Here is a 16,778-nt window from a genome sequence, read left to right on the forward strand (position 1 = left end):
ACTCTGAAACTTGCAAGTTCTTTTTCCTGCTTCTCCTTGTCTTATTTGAAATTCTTGTGTAACTTTATCAACTGTTCTTCATGTTTTGCTGGAGTTTAATGTTAAAGAAATTTTCCTTTTCTGTTTGTTAGACTCCCAAGAAAATGTCTGAAAACAATGCTTTTCATTAGTTGTATGTTTTGTGCTTTCCAATACAGTAGACACATGTGACTCTTGAGTACTTGAAATGGGACTAGTGTGACTGAGGAACTGAATATTAGATTTTATTGACTTAAAATTGAATAGCTGCATGTGACCAGTGGCCACTATCTTGGACAGTATAAGTGCAGCGAACCTCTTAGTTCTGATTGGGCAGACATCCGGTATACAACTCCTTTACAGAGCGTAACTCTTACACTTGAATTATATCACTCTTTGGTTTGATTATCGTCTTTACCATTTGAAAGTTGTATTGTTCCTCCCTGCCCTACAGGTAAATTGCCTAGTAAAAATCTATTCCTCACAATTTAATTTTCAGTTTCTGTAACCTTATAAGACAGAATTTAATCCTTTTTAAAAACTTAAAAAAAATAAATTTGCAAGCTTTCATGTAAGACTAGGGAGAGCTATATCCCAGTCATTTAGATTTTTGATATTTTGCAATATTTGCTTTTTTTCTTTTAAACATTTTAGAGAAATTCAAGCTATCATGCACTTTAACTTCTGGTTTTTTTTTTTAAAGATTTTATGTATTTGACAGAGAGCACAAGCAGGGGGAGCGGCAGAGGGGGAGGGAGAAGCAGACTCCCCACTGGGCAGGGAGCCCAGCATGGGGCTCAATCCCAGGACCCTGAGATCATAACCAGCACCAAAGTTAGTCCCTTAACTGACTGAGCCACCCAGGCACCCCTCTTCTCTTTTGTAATAAGTATCTTGGGAAATAGTGTGAGACTCTGTAAATATCTGTCTTATATAACGACACTACAGTTACCTAAGGGAGGAAGTTTCATCCATAAATTTTAGTATCCATTGATGAGTCTTCCCTGAATCAATTATTGTAATACTTGCAGAAGACTGACTTTTTAAAAATTTCATTGGTCTTTTATATTTTTTATTTATACTGGTGTTGACTCCTGATTTCATAAACCTCCTTTAATGTATAATTGTCCTGAAAAGTAATTAGCAGTGTATGTATAGCAAAAGAAGTGCTATCTTTCGGTGTAAGGTGATTGTCACCTCTGTAACATTAGTTAGACATATTGAAGACAAAAAGATGGAAGAGGGTTTCACTCTTTAAGAAAGTTCTTTTATTTGAAGAGCTTAAAGTTTAGTTGGATAAATTGACCTGGAATTGTACGGTATTGGATGATTGGGAAACTCTGGTTTTGGAAAGGTATGGTATAGGTTTGTGTGGTCTTTGAACCAGGTGCCTTAAACTTTTCTGCACGTTGAGGAGAGAAATTCTATGCTTGGTTTACCTTTTACCTTCTTTTTTAGTCTTGAGCTCTTTAGGGCAAAGAGAATTTTTGATGATACTGACCTTATGCCATCTGTTTGCATTAGCTTTCCCAGCTTGCTTCCTCAGCAAAGGTGTTAGAGGCATATTTGGCAAGTTTGTTAGAAAATCTTAATGATGTTCCATGGTGCACCTAAAAATACGAATTAAAATAAAACAGGGTTACTTAGCATGAAAATGTTATGTAGTTTTGGAGATTCTGGTCTCTACCTAACTTTAGTCAAATTAAAGAACAGAATTGAAGGTTTTTAAGTGTAATTCCCTATTTTTTTTAAGGCATTTCACAGTGTCTGAGTAAGTTAAGCACCCAGAGACCACTAATCTATTATCAGTAGTCAAAAGATATTCACACCCAGTGTTTCGAGCAACCTGTAGGACAGCTGAATTAAGCAGATAGTAAAATGTAAATACAAAAAAAGCTGATTTTGAGCTGGCCTAAGTACTGATGTGTTGTGTGTACTAACAGTATCGATTGAGCCTTTACTATGTGTCAGACATTGTTCTAAGTGCTCTGCATTAAATCCTCACAATTCTGGGATCTCAGATGTTTCAGAAGAGGAAACAGATACACAGATTACTGATTTCCCCATGATCATTTATGTGGCAAAACCGGGACTAAACCCAGACATTTTTTTCTTATGAAAAATCCACAGAACCAACCAATTTTGGATGGCACTTGTACTTTATAATCAAAGTTATATATTTTTATACTAATTGTCTACTTGAATGAAGAACCTTCTGTGTTCTCTAGATAATGGGGAATCTGAAATACTATGTCACACTACAAAAATTAAGAATGTAGTGTTTTTTCCCCATAGGCATGTTAATCCAAATTGGGGTGAGAAGGAAAAAGAAACATTTTTGTATTCTTTTTTTTTTTTTTTTTTTAAGATTTTATTTATTTGAGCGAGAGAGCACAAGTAGGGGCAGAGGGAGAGGGAGAAGCAGACTCCCCACTGAGCAGGGAGCCTGACGCAGGACTTGATCCCAAGGCCCGGAGATCACGACCCTAGCCGAAGGCAGGCACTTAACCAACTGAACCACACAGGTGCCCCATTTTTGTGTTATTTCTAACATGTAACCCCAGGACTCTCTAGAGTTTTGAGTTGGCTGATTAACAGTAAATTTGTTTACTGAAACATTTTGGAAACTAAACTAGGCGTAAGTGTCAAGTCCTGCAGTAGTGCCACTTACGGACCAGGACCCAAAATGTAGTTTGGAAATCAAATGAATTGCAACATTCGAGTTGGTTTTCTTTCAAAAGGGAGCAGTTGATAATTTGTATGGTTTTGTGCATGTGCTATTAGTGTTGTTTCTTTTTTTAAGGGAGGATGAAAATCCTCCCTTAAAGTATACTTTGGATATACAAAGCTGTCTTTAAATGGAAAAGCATCTAATTGCTGGGGGGAGAGAGGTATTACTGGAAACATAGGTGGATGACTTTTCATAGTATACCCTTTTGTACTGTTTGAATACTTTGCCATATGCATGTAATAACTATTCAGAAAAATAAGTAACCCCTTTTCTTGGACCTGAGTTTATTGATTCCATATTTTTTTTAATTTATAATCAAAAAAAATTTTTTTGAAGTCAAAATTTTACTGAAAATTTCCAAGCATATAGCAAAACAGAATATCCCCAGCTTCAATAGTAGCAACATTTTGCCAATTGAGACTATAAAAAATGTAGCCAGAATTTGGATATTATTGTGTATTCTCTAAAAATAGCTGTTAAGCTTGGAGACTCTTTTATGTCCTCTGAGTTTGTTAGTGGTTTGTTGCACAGCTTCTGTGGTAGATAGTTCCTATACCATCAGACTTTTATAATTGACTAAGAATTTTTTATGGTTAGTTTATGCTGTTGAAAATAATACCTTTTTAAAAAACATTGTTGCATTTTAAGTTTTTATCTGTACAGATATTAGTAAACATAGTTATCTATAATAACCCTTTTATATGATCTATTTTAAGGATGTACCTAAGTCAAAACTGCTGTTAATGATGGTGTCTTGTCCTTTTACTGTGTGTTGGGGAATGTTTCCCTTTTGAATATGTTGTAGGAAAATACAGGAAGAATTGGTGAGTGTTCTGAGCGCTTTCACTGAACAGTATCACTAGTAAGGAAAGAAAAATCTCACTGACCTTATTTGAAGAAGTGGAATCAAGTATAACTTTGTTAGCTGATAGGAATATGTCACTTGAAGTTCCTGTCACTTACCCTAACAACTGGGAGAAGCTTTTTAGGAGGGAGCAATTTCTTGTGTAGTAGTGTAAATGGGGATTACTTAAGTATGCTTTTTAAAATGTTTAATCGTGTGGAATTGGTGAGAGTGTGACACTTGCCTCTTGTTTAATTTTGTTTTTTAAATACAGCATGTATGTCTATTTCATGTGGAGTATTTTGAATAGCACTAGTACATTCTTGGTAGAGAAGATCAAAAATATATATGCATAGCTTTCTTGGTAGAATGTGTAAATGAAGAATGAGAAAAGAATGTAAGATTATATAGATTGCAAGGAGTGCAAGAACCCCACCCATTTGTAACCAAATCTGCTTTTTCTGCAAATAAAACAGCCCTGAGTCTGAAGGTCGGTGCTAACTGTTGACAACATGCTTTTTTGACTGATTTATTTGGGGACCTAGTTGGGTATAAGAAAGAAAGTTTTTTTGATTTTTCTTTTTTTCTTCTTCTGTCTTTCCTAATAGTTTTCTTTTCTTATAGTTGTACCTGCCTCTGAGGAATAATTTGGGATTCAGTTAGCTACTATTTGACTAACACTATTAATTTTTACTCTTTCTCAACATTGTAGGACTTAAGCTTGTCTTATGTGAATGTTTGGTATAGTGACTTAGAAACATAGAACTCTTATTTTACAAAACAGTTAAGAAGATAATGTGTTGCTTTTACACATAGAGTTCTAGGTGATCTGGGAGCCATTGGAATTTATTCTCCACAACTATTAGAAAGGTAACTGGATTAGATTTACAAGAGTTTGAGGACTGTCCACTCAGAAAAATAGATGTATATACCTCTGAAACTAGGTGGACAACTTGGCCTCCGGAAGCCCACCCACAGTCCCTTTATATGTGGTTGGAGACCTCTTTATCTTCCTTCATTAATTCTGGACCTAAAAGTTACTATAAAGTTAAAGTCAGGAAGAAATGAAAATTAATATTTTATAAAGTTTTATTGTAACCAAATTTATTATAAATTACTTATCTCACGCTTGTATACTTGCCTTGCATTGCAGGGTATACTTGAGTTTGTAAAGCCAGTTAATCTTCTATTTTATTACCATGTTTGTATTAATAGTTAAACAATTGCTTGACTCCTTGCCGTGGTATTCAGTACCTAAGTTACTGTAACTACACATTATAACTGGTTGTGCTTGCAGTCATTGAGGTATAAGAGGAAAGTGAAAGTGAAGTGCAGTCTCTTAATCTTATGTTGTATTTTATTCAGATCCTGGCCTGGTTATAATTAGTCCTATTAGAATTTGACAGAAGAATTTAGATAAAATACAATTAACTTTGGCTCAGCCAGTCCATAAGAAAGTAATGACAGTCGTGGTCTCTGAGGAGGGAATCTGGGTGACTCAGGCAGAAGGAAGACTTGTTCCCCCAGCACTTTTTCATTTTTATTTGTGTTTTGTTCCATGTGAACTTATTATACATTGGAGAAAAGAAAAAAACACTAGTCTGGTCAAGGCTAATAAAACCTTCTGGTAGTTTTTTAGTGGGACTTAATCTGTCATACTATATTTAGTCACCCAGAATATTAATGACCCAGTCTGGTAGAGCCCTCCTTCTAGCAAGTGCCTTTTTATCTTACACACTTAATGGGTTTTCAGACACCTATCTTTAGATCCTCCTTATTTAGCAAATATTTTAATATCTTTTGAGTATACAAAGCAAATCTGATTCCATCATTTTCCTTGTTAAAACCTTTAAGTACCTTCCTTTGCCTATAGAAGACATTCAGGATTCTTACTGGGGTACATTTAGCTCATCAGTCTGGCCCTTGCTTGCCTTTAAAACCTTAATTCTTTTTTTCTGCAAGCCTTTCATAAGTGTGTACTCCCAGTGTTAACAGAAGTACTTGTATTTTCCTTAGCAGATTACCCTTTCACATCTCTAGGCCCTAGTATCTGTTCTTCTTTCTGTTGTTCATTCTCTTGTCTACCTTCCTTGAAAACATTCCCTTAGCTCTGGGCCTTTGACAAGGTCCCTCTTACATATCTTCGTTTTGGTATTTTTTGCAAAGCATTGCTAATTGTTTACTTGTCTGTCTGCTTTTGTTAGTATGAGTTCCTTTAGATAAGAACTCTGAAATTTTAAATCTTTTTATGGTGAATTTTCAGTTTCCTGAAGTACGATGCATGTGAGCAAGTGACCACTAAATATTAAAGGGGTTAAGGGAGGTTAAATCAAGAAACATGGGTGACCTCAGATGCCCTGAGCCACAAAGACTAGCTCTTAGGTGTAGCTCATTCCTTTACTCTTTTACGTACTTGTTCTGCCTCTTAATTTTAACTACTAGTTAATCTCTAGTCAAAACTACAAGGTTATAACAAGATAATTGAATGCCGTATTTGTTGGAAGAATAAAAGAGCCATCATTTGGCTATCAATTGCCTCATTTGAATGAATATAATGGAGTTGTCACTGTTGACCTTAAAGCATTAATGGTTAAAGGAGGATGTGTAATGATGACAATACATGAATGTCAAGTCTTTCTGATTCACTTTGTAACATGATTTATTATGTTTTTGTTTTTTCCCCCAGCTCCAGAACCTGGGTATAAACCCAGCAAACATTGGCTTCAGTACCCTAACTATGGAGTCAGACAAATTCATCTGCATTAGAGAGAAAGTAGGAGAGCAGGCCCAGGTGGTAATCATTGATATGAATGACCCAAGTAATCCAATTCGAAGACCAATTTCAGCAGACAGCGCCATCATGAATCCGGCTAGCAAAGTAATTGCATTGAAAGGTATAAAAGATTGTGGGGATTTGTTTCTTTCTTTTTTTCCCCTATGTTAATTTATTCAGATACAGTAATTAGGATTTACCTTTTTTAGTATGTTGATTAAATTTGGTTAAATCTGCAAAATTAAATCTATTACTAAATTTGATTTTAACTGCTTTCACAACTTGGCATGTTTCTGTGAAATGTCTTGCTTTCTACTCAGCATAGACTATTTGGAAAAATTTTAAGTTTTGAATTGAACGAATTTACATTTTATACCTCCAGTGTGACAAGACTGCTAAAAATATAACTCCATGTACAGAAGACAAGAAATTAGTGATTCATATTCTGGAATAAAATATACTTAATATTAGTACTTAAACATTGCAGAATTTTGTTATGAAGATAAACTTAACATTTATGCTGTGCCTTTTTTATACTTCAGGTGTGTGTTTCATTTAGATTATCAAGTTCTAAAAATGCCTTGAATTGGGTGACTGCCTGGCTCAGTGGGTAGAACATACTACTCTTGATCTCAGGGTCATGAGTCCAAGCCCCACCACGTTGGGTGTGGAGCCTATTTTTTAAAAAATGTCTTAAATTTATACTGATTGTTAAAAGTGTGTATATATTTAGATGGACATTAAAGCTTTGGGATCAAGGGTGTTAGAGTTTATTCAGACTAACTTTTTCTCACAGTAGGGAACTGTACAACCTGACAATCTAAGCAGCTCCAAGAAGCTCATACTGTCTGGGAGCCTATATTAGTTTTTTTCCTTTGAACTGTAGAGTGAGAATGTAATTGACCCTTTAAAACAGAAGTTTGTGGGAGGACTAGGTGACAAGCTGGCTGACTCTAAAAAAGGCATTTAATTGTCTGTATTTTGCTTTGTTTTTCTTCTTGGTAGTAGGAGGAGGAGTTCAGGTTCCTAGCAATTTCTTGATAAATTCGTGGGTGAGTTGTTAAAGATGCTGAGATTTTTAAACAGATTTTGCTTCACATAATTTAAACTTTGTATTTGGTAGTGATACTGATCGGAAATTAAATGCAGGGTTGGAGGCAAGCATAGTCAAATAACTATGTCACCATTACATATCCAAGATAGGAGTTGTTGATCTCGTCTTAAGGAAAGACGGTCCAGCTTTCACCTGGGACCACATGTTTTATGACAGCAAGCTTCTTGTGTCTGTTAAACAATACATGTATTATACTTTAAAGTATTAAGCTCCCTTCAGCCTCCTTAAAGAATTTAGATTCAGATGCTTAGCAACTCTCACACCGCTCTATTAAAAGGCCATCGTTTTATTTTTCTCACAATTCTTTTCTATTTTTAATGTTATTGTTATCTTATCACATTTCTTAATGCTTTCTTATGTGTGCAGATGGTGAGTTATCTTAAATTAGATTGTATTAGTTATTGTCCTGTTATATAAAAAGAATAAATTGAAAAGATGTTCAGAGCATTATAATAATAGCATTATAGAGTTGTGCCTGTATGTCTATGTTACAGAGTTAAGCTGTCATCTTACCCTTCTGCCCAAATCACCCTACATACATACACTCCAACCCCTTTTGTGTAAAAATAAATAAATAAAAGTCTGTTAACTAGGGGCTGGGAAAGGCAGCAAAGGAAAGTCAGTCATTCCCAAATATTGCTTCCCTCTGAAGCCAATTTTAAACCCTTTGCTTCTTTTTATAAACAGGACTATAACTCTAACAATTGTTCAAGTCTGGTTGTGGTTTACATATTGTGTGGGATGGGAATAGCATTGTTTTATGGAAGAAGTTTTTACACATGTGTAAGAAGGGTCATGGTACAAAGCTGTATGTTTTGTGTCCCATTCTGCCAGCTCTCCCTCCCCTCCCGCTATCCTAACAGTTTTTGTTTTTTCAAGAGCCAGATTCTCTGTGGCTCAGGAATGGAGTTTTCCTTAGTCTCTAAGGACTAATCTGGATTAGCTAGCCTTGAGATTGCTGTGGGCTTTGACTCTGTTAATTTAGACCAAATCACTTTTTGTTCTGATGGATTTCAAATTACAAGTATAAGCCTTTGCATCTGACTCCGTGAACTCTTAACAACACTCGAGGCAAATTTCATCCTCTTTTACTAAGTGTTTGCTGTCGTAATTGGATGAAGCTTGAATTTTGTTTGTATCTCCAGCATATTAACAGCATCTGAAACTGTCCTTCTTTGTCTCCTTTTTTTCCAGCACCTCTACCTTTTCCTTTGTATCTTAAACCAATGAGATGTAGCATGTACTTCTCTTATGTGCTTGGTACAAGGCAGAGTTGAAGTAGATCCTCCTCCAAAAGGCAGTTTCCACAAGACTTGGTTGGATGGGGGATGACTACCTTTGAAAGTAGACATTTTCCCTGTGTGTTTGTATGAGATTTGCTTTGTTCTGTGTACCTACAACTAACTTAGTTTATGCATAAACATTCTCAGTTATCAGCATGAAGGCTACAACCTTATTTATCATCACTGTTAAGTCTTCAGACTCATTTTCAGTTGGGATTTAGAATTCTATAGAAGTCATACTATTTATTTTAAAATGTCTTTAGTAGAGATAATGAGATTTGAGTAGAGGTAATTGCTTCAGCTGTAGAGATAGATTGTTGGCGTAGTTTCAGCTATCTCTTCAAAGGTTGCTGCTCTATCAGTGTGACTTCTGTAGTTGGTTATTAGTCTCCTGATAGAGCCATTTTATTTTGAAGTTACAGGTCTTGTTACAGAGATAGTCTAGCTAGATAATTTATCCTGAACTTTGCTTTCTTAATGATTCATAATTCTTAATTTTGTTTTTAGCTGGGAAAACTCTTCAGATATTTAACATTGAAATGAAAAGTAAAATGAAGGCCCATACCATGACTGATGATGTCACCTTCTGGAAGTGGATCTCTTTGAATACGGTTGCTCTTGTTACGGATAATGCAGTTTATCATTGGAGTATGGAAGGAGAGTCCCAGCCAGTAAAAATGTTTGATCGCCATTCTAGCCTTGCAGGGTGCCAGATTATCAATTATCGTACAGATGCAAAGCAAAAGTGGTTACTTCTGACTGGCATATCTGCACAGGTAACAATTTTCTAGGTGTTTAATAAAAGGTATAGAGAATTAATGTGAGCAGAATGTAGTATATTTTGAAATTACATCTTCTGTATTTAGTCCTGGTGAATCAGACTTATTTTGAAAGCCTTTTTTTTGTTTCTTTTTTAAGAAATAAAGCTTACTAGCTTAATGGCTTTATACTGACATACATTTTCAGAATACTCTTACCAAGTGATTCTTTTTTTTTCAAGATACTGTAAAGAAATGGTTGTTTTTGAGGCACATATTAAATATTCATATTAATCTTTAATAAGATAATGTTGGAGCCAAATTTTAAATTAAGAGGTATCAAATCTACATTGAGAGACTAAATTTACAAAGAATTATAAATCCTGCCAAAGGTGATATAAAGCATTTTAATTATTTTATTGGTTGATGACTCTTGGGAGCCATAGATTAATTGGGTCCCCAAACTTTGTTCTCTTTGCTCCTTTGTAGCAAAATCGTGTGGTGGGAGCTATGCAGTTATATTCTGTAGATAGGAAAGTGTCTCAGCCCATTGAAGGACATGCAGCTAGCTTTGCGCAGTTTAAAATGGAAGGAAATGCAGAAGAATCAACGTTGTTTTGTTTTGCAGTACGGGGTCAAGCCGGAGGGAAGGTAAGTTTTGGCTTTGGAAATTGTTTTTTTGTAAGAACTTGTCTTTGTCTCTCTACTAATTTAATTAGTCCTCTAATTTCAAAATAGTTTTCTCCCTTCATTGTTAATTTGTTTTTAATATTCAGATTTGTGGTAACTTTGTTTAAATTCTGCTTCTAGTGATGCTTATCTAAAATAAATAATGTTTCCTAATGATACTTGTCTAAAATGAATAATGTTCTTTAACAACTTTTTTATACAGCTGTTTATAGTGACACTGTATTTTGCTTACCTTTACCAAAGGCCTTAATTTGATGTTTTTCAACTTTACTGTGTATGAGAATGTTTAGGGTTGCTACAGTGTACATTTGTTTGCCTTATATCTAGAGAGTCTGACTCAGTAAGTGGAACCCATAATCTATATTTTAAATGCCCTAGGTGACTGGATGTGGACCAAAAGTTGAGTAATATCTTCTTAAGTCAGCTTCTCAGCCCTGGATGTACATTGGAATCACCTGGACAAATTGAAGTACTTTATATGTTGGGGTTCTTAGTTACAGTAGAAACAAGGCCTGGTTGATTAGAATATAAAAAGTTTAGTGAAAAGATAACGGATAGTTTACAATTAGCTAGGAAGGTTAGGGACCAAGCTTTGGGGAAGAATGAGGAAGAGTAAAAGGAGAATGGGCAGCGCCATATTCTCAGTCAAAAGCCCTGACATAGAAGTCTGCGGACTTAGCTGCTATCGTGACTGACTGCACTGCTGTTTGCCACAGTTAGTACTGCTGACCTGGAAACTCCGTTAGCTGCCGTTGTAACTGCCTGAGTAGAATCTCTGAAGTCTTCCATAAGTAGTTAGAAAAAAAGTTAAGATAGAGATTGTTTGAAATCCATAGCTTCTTAGAGAGGGAGCATATGCATGGAAAGTTAAAATTCTGCATAAAATTTCAGAATAAGAATCCCTGAAATGAGGGATGATCCAGTCAGCCTCTTAATATGACAAAGATAGAAAACAGTGGTATTTAGTCTGCGGCCATACCACCCTGAATGTGCCCAATTTCCTCTGATCTCAGAAGCTAACCAGGGTCGGGCCTGGTAGTACTGGGATAGAAAACATTGGTATTTTGGTCTGAATTGATAGACTTTCACAAAAAGACACGTAAGTTTTAGAAGTCAGATATTATCCTTAAGACCTAAAGCTGAGATATTTTTTTAAAAGACCTACTGGGATAAAACTTTAATGTCATTTTTCTAGTATCTGAAAACCTGTTAAGTGTTCTTGAGTCTATTTGATATGTTGTGCTATATATTTTGTACTCTGCCGTGGCTTTTGGAAGGCAGCTGTGTTCTCTGCAGCAGTCTGCAATGGCTTTTGAAAGAAAACCATTCTTGTCAGTATGGGTAGTTATCCTAATTAAGGATGAGACCCGGGGCGCCTGGGTGGCTCAGTCGTTAAGCATCTGCTTTCGGCTCAGGGCATGATCCCAGGGTCCTGGAATCGAGCCCCATATCGGGCTCCTCCGCTGGGAGCCTGCTTCTTCCTCTCCCACTCCCCCTGCTTGTGTTCTCTCTCGCGCGGGCTGTCTCTCTCTGTCAAATAAATAAATAAAATCTTAAAAAAAAAAAAAAAAAAAAGATGAGACCCTACAATTTTCATATGGTATATATCTTGAAAACCATATTGTTTTTTATTTGAGTCCATTCCTGATATGACTAAGCTAAATATAAAATGCTCTTTTATTTTGATTTTTTTACTTTTCTTGCCTGGTTGATGTGCAGCATCAGATATTTTAAACCAAAATGTTCTCATCCATGGGGTATATGTGATTAGAGAAACAGCTTAGGTGTATACGTTCCATCTGTGTTAGAGTAGATGTATAGGCAGAGAAGAATTTAACAACATAAGTTAGGATTCTGTTTGGAAATAGTAAATTATAATTGAAAGCCATGAGAAAGTACCTTCCTGGGTCATATATTACCATTATGTGCCCTTAGTTTATGGTAGATTGAGGTATGATCCCTCCAGCTATTCAATTAGCTTTTTAAAAGTTTTAATCTCAAAAGAATACATAGGAAGCTACAAAGACAATACAAAGAGCCCTGTGTACTTTACCTTGTTTTTGGTTACATCTTACATGGCTATAGTACCATAGAAAAACTGGAAATTGACATTGGTACAATTGTATCATTCTGTCATTTAAAAGGAATAGATTCATTATATACTATCCTTTCACCACAGATTTTCCCCCTCTATTTCTTTATTGTCACACCCACTTGCACCCCCACCTTCCACAATGTCTCTAACTCCTAATTTACTCTGCATTTGTATAATATTGTCACTTCAAGAATGCTATGTAAGTAGAACTGTATAGCATGTGACCCTTTGAAATTGGCATTTTTTTTCCCCCACTGGGCGTAGTGTTCATGAGAATTTTTTTTTTTAAATTACTGAGGAGTATCCCATGGTATAGTTGTACTATAGTTTAATATTCACTTATTTTAGAACATTTGGGTTGTTTCCAGTCTGGGGCTACAAATGAAGCTGCCGTGATCAACTGCTAAATGAACGAGATTTATATCAATTGTATTTTCTTTTGAACAGTTACATATCATTGAAGTTGGCACACCACCTACAGGAAACCAGCCCTTTCCAAAGAAGGCAGTGGATGTTTTCTTCCCTCCAGAAGCACAAAATGACTTTCCTGTTGCAATGCAGGTATTTTAAGCAAAACAAATGGACTTTTAAAATCTCTTCTCATAACAAAATTAATCCCAAAACTGCTACTCATAGTCGATATAATTTAGTAGTGCTTAGAAAAATACCCTTTATTCGATAGTAAAGTTTATTAGTGAAACTTTGTAAAGAAATATTCTTAATTTTCATGTATTGCATAAGCTGGGTTATCCTAAGTTCAAAATTATGTTTTCTCTTCTATACATTTTATTCATGCTCTTTGTTTACTGTAAGAGCTTGGGATAGTGAATGGCTGTAAAAATGAGGAAACCATATATATTAATTTTTTGTATAAGCCTCTTGTCAAAGTTCTAGAATTTAGTATCTCTAAAATGGAATTGAATTAAGTTTTCCCTTTGTAGATTCATGATTTTACTGAATTGTTGATTTTCTTTATATAGATCAGTGAAAAGCATGATGTAGTGTTCTTGATTACTAAGTATGGCTATATCCACCTCTATGATCTTGAGACGGGTACCTGTATCTACATGAATAGAATCAGTGGAGAAACAATCTTTGTTACTGCACCTCATGAAGCCACAGCTGGAATAATTGGAGTAAACAGAAAGGGACAAGTAAGGAAATCTTGAAACAAATTAAACAGTGAACCGTTAACTTGACTTTTTCTTCCCAAAAAGCAAATGTTTTGGATGTCAGAAGTAATATATACATAAAAATACAGAAGCGTATTTGATAAAAAGTCTCTCTTTGATCCTGACTCAAAGCAAGAAACTGTTTGACATATAGCCACTTAGGATTGTGTTTATCTGTCTTCATTGTCAAAAGAAATGACTCTTGGGTGGCTCTGTCTTTTAAGTGTCTGGCTCATGATTTCAGCTCAGGTCCATCTCATGGGTTGTGGGGTCCAGGGATCGAGTAGGGTTCTGCACTCAGCAGGGAGTCTGCCTGAAGAGTCTGTTCCTCTGCCTCTTCCCGCCTCTCAAATAAATAAATAAATCTTAAAAAAAAAAGGAAAGAAATGACTTTCCATGCAAAGAAACAATTAGGGTCACATTTGACAGGTGGTTTGTTTTTTTTAATAGGGGTTTTTCTCTTCTGTGGTTGTTAAAGACAATCAACTACTGGGGAAAGAATTCTTTCTACTTCTCTTTTTCTCCTAACTCTTTAATTATTACTAAATATTTAATGTTGGAAAGTGATATATTACAGTAGCTATTGCGGGGTACCTGGAAAGTTATCCAATTAGATAGGGAAAATATTAGCTATTGTGAAATTGTCAGAAGTGATCCTTTTTCTGTTTTCTTAGTATTTTAGTTGATCAAAATTATTCCACCAGGAGGTATCTTATTTTCTAAAAAATGGTTCAAAGTTTAAAGCAGTACTGTTACTGATCTTGCCTTTTGCTAGTTTTTCTTCAAATTAGTGTTTTCCCCTGAAAGTAAGCAAAGGACGTAGATAGGTTCCCCCCTCCTTTGTTCTGTTAATTTCTGGGAAATGATATATATGTAAAGAGGCAAATATTATAGAGAAAGGGAAGTCTTTCCCTATCTATCAATTCCCTGTCTCATCTCCATACTTGGTTAGGTGCTTCTGCTTTATGCCCCTAGAATTTAGGTAGCCCTCCTCATTTACATCTATCACATTGAATTACAATTGCTGTTTAACTGCTTCAGTCACTATTCTTTATTAGAAAAGGGGCTTTTCTTTTTATAAAAATTACATTTCTATACCAGCCAGTGTCTTGGCACTAAAACAACTTTAAAAATTCAGTAGCTTTCATTTATTCAGTTGTATGGGTCTCTCTTAGAAAAATCAGGAACGAATTGGCCTTTGGGTGAACTAGGTTAGTGATAATTTTATTATGAGGTTATTAAGCTAAAGACTTCCTTATTTCTGCTACTGTGCTGATATTTTTAAGGTAATAAAGTAGCTGGGAAAATTTCACCATATATGTTTGCCATTCATAACTCTGATTATGAGAATTTTTTGATCATTCTCCTTCCGAACAAATTTTCTGTGCCAGTTGCTTTGAGTAGGAAGATGGGTGTTTATAGTGACCTTAAGCCTCAAGGCATTTCCTCTTGTTTTTGATCACAGTCAATTGCAGCTGGACGTATGCCCTGAAGTAATGAGTTTTTGGTTTCTATTGGTTTAAAAATCAAAAGCAATAAAGAGAACATTATTGCCAATATCTAGCTTAAATTCTGAACTTGGTAGAACTGAGTGAGTACTTCAGAGGTAGAGGAACCTTCTCTGTCCCTTGTAGATATTCAGTACTGGTTGCTAGAAATCTGCTAGAACAGTCTAAAATAGGATAAAGGTGAGTCTGGATTTGGTGTTTGGGGAGGACGAAGGTGTAGCAGTCGTTAGGAAGCTTCAGACAGTGTAATTGAAACCGGATTTGTTCATCTTCCTTATTTTTCCTGGGAACTGAGCACTAAATTAAGGGGCGAGTCTGGAATGCAAATGACTGTAAAGAACAAGTAATTACTTCCTTTAATGTCTTGATTTGTAGTAGAATGACGTGAGGCAGATACAGGATAGCCTAAGCTTTGGGGTAGGGGGGCTCTGACCTGTAGAAGTCAAAGCATTTGGAAGTTAAAATGTCTTCATTTTTCTCAAAATAGAACAGGCAGGGTACACGGTTTCCTGTCTCTTTGATTATTTAGTTCTCAGATTGTGTTTTCATTCTTGTTCGTACTGGGACAGAAATTTTCCATTTTCATTTACTTAACAAATATCAAGCATTTATTGCAGGCAAAACACTGTCTCGTGCTAATAATACAACTCAGGAAAGATATGTCCCTGTCCTTATGTGGAATAGTGACTGAGAAACAGATGAGAAATTATAGTATGAGGAGTGCTGTTGGAATAATGTAAGTAGATTGTAAGCTGAGGTGTATAACCAGCTGTGGTGTTGGGGAGAGGAATGGATATGTAGATAGTGAAGTGAAGGCTCCCTTTCTCATGTCAGCTGATAGTAGTTTAGATTTTAGGCAAGTAGGGCAGCATTCTGTGATAGTGATTTTTTTTTTAGGAGGACTAAGGGTGAGTAACTGTTCTCCAAATAGAACCAGTTAGGAAGTGCTCTTTGCCGATGCTACATTTATTAAGCACCTACTGCATACGTTGCACTATATTAGGTGTATGAGGATTCAGTGATCTCTCCCCTCATTGAGTAAATCTGGCCTCTAGGAGTGTAAATGTAATTAAAATTACTGAAAATCCTTGTTAAAAATATCTTAGAGTTAAAAGGAATATACCTTAAACTTCTTCCAAATGAGCCTTAGATTTCATTTAGATTGCAGAGCTTTTTCATAGTCCTGTAGGTGGTTCACACTACCTCCCAAGAGTCGATAAACCTATATGGAGAGCTGCCTTTCAGAGCTCAGCTTAAATGGGAGCCTTAATCTTTGATATTAACCTTGTTAAGAATGAGTGGGTGATAGCAAACCAATTAGTTTGGACAGTATGAAGATAGTATGAAATAGGTGGTTATTTATATTATAAATATTATATTTATATTATAAATATGGCCATATTTTAAGAATCCCCAACCAAATGGGTTAGCAGCCCTTAGTCTTCTTTCTCCTGGGCTTGCTTTTTTTGAGAGCATGCACGTGCATGTGTGTACAGGAGCAGGGGAGGGGCGGGGCGGGGGAGAGAGAGAGAGACTCTCAAACAGGCTCCATGCTTCAGCACGGAGTCCGACACAGGGCTTGATCCCATGACTCTGAGATCGTGACCTAAGCTGAAATTAAGAAACACTTAACTGACTGAGCCACCCAGGTGCCCCTAAATTTTTTTTTTATGGCAACAAAAATGCAGTTGTCACAATTTCATTAGCTTTATAACTCAGTTGTAAACAGTTTTAAACAAATTTGGTATCATTGATATCCAAATGAATACATTGGAGCTATTCATTAATCTTT

At 35.7% G+C, this 16,778-nt stretch overlaps 1 protein-coding gene across 2 annotated transcripts in view; it reads left to right on the forward strand.

The window, feature by feature from the left end:
- The window catches only part of CLTC (clathrin heavy chain), a 59,785-nt gene that overhangs the window by 13,141 nt on the left and 29,866 nt on the right, over positions 1–16,778 (forward strand). For both annotated transcript variants that reach the window (XM_045773744.2, XM_045773745.2), the window contains exons 2-6: positions 6,280–6,487; positions 9,271–9,539; positions 10,011–10,172; positions 12,754–12,867; positions 13,287–13,460. In XM_045773744.2, the coding sequence (XP_045629700.1) occupies positions 6,280–6,487; positions 9,271–9,539; positions 10,011–10,172; positions 12,754–12,867; positions 13,287–13,460 (927 nt within the window). The remainder of the gene's footprint in view (positions 1–6,279; positions 6,488–9,270; positions 9,540–10,010; positions 10,173–12,753; positions 12,868–13,286; positions 13,461–16,778) is intronic.

Source organism: Ursus americanus, chromosome 23 (assembly GCF_024610735.1).
Source record: "Ursus americanus isolate L20-20 chromosome 23, mUrsAme1.1.p, whole genome shotgun sequence".
NCBI classification, from domain to species: domain Eukaryota; kingdom Metazoa; phylum Chordata; class Mammalia; order Carnivora; family Ursidae; genus Ursus; species Ursus americanus.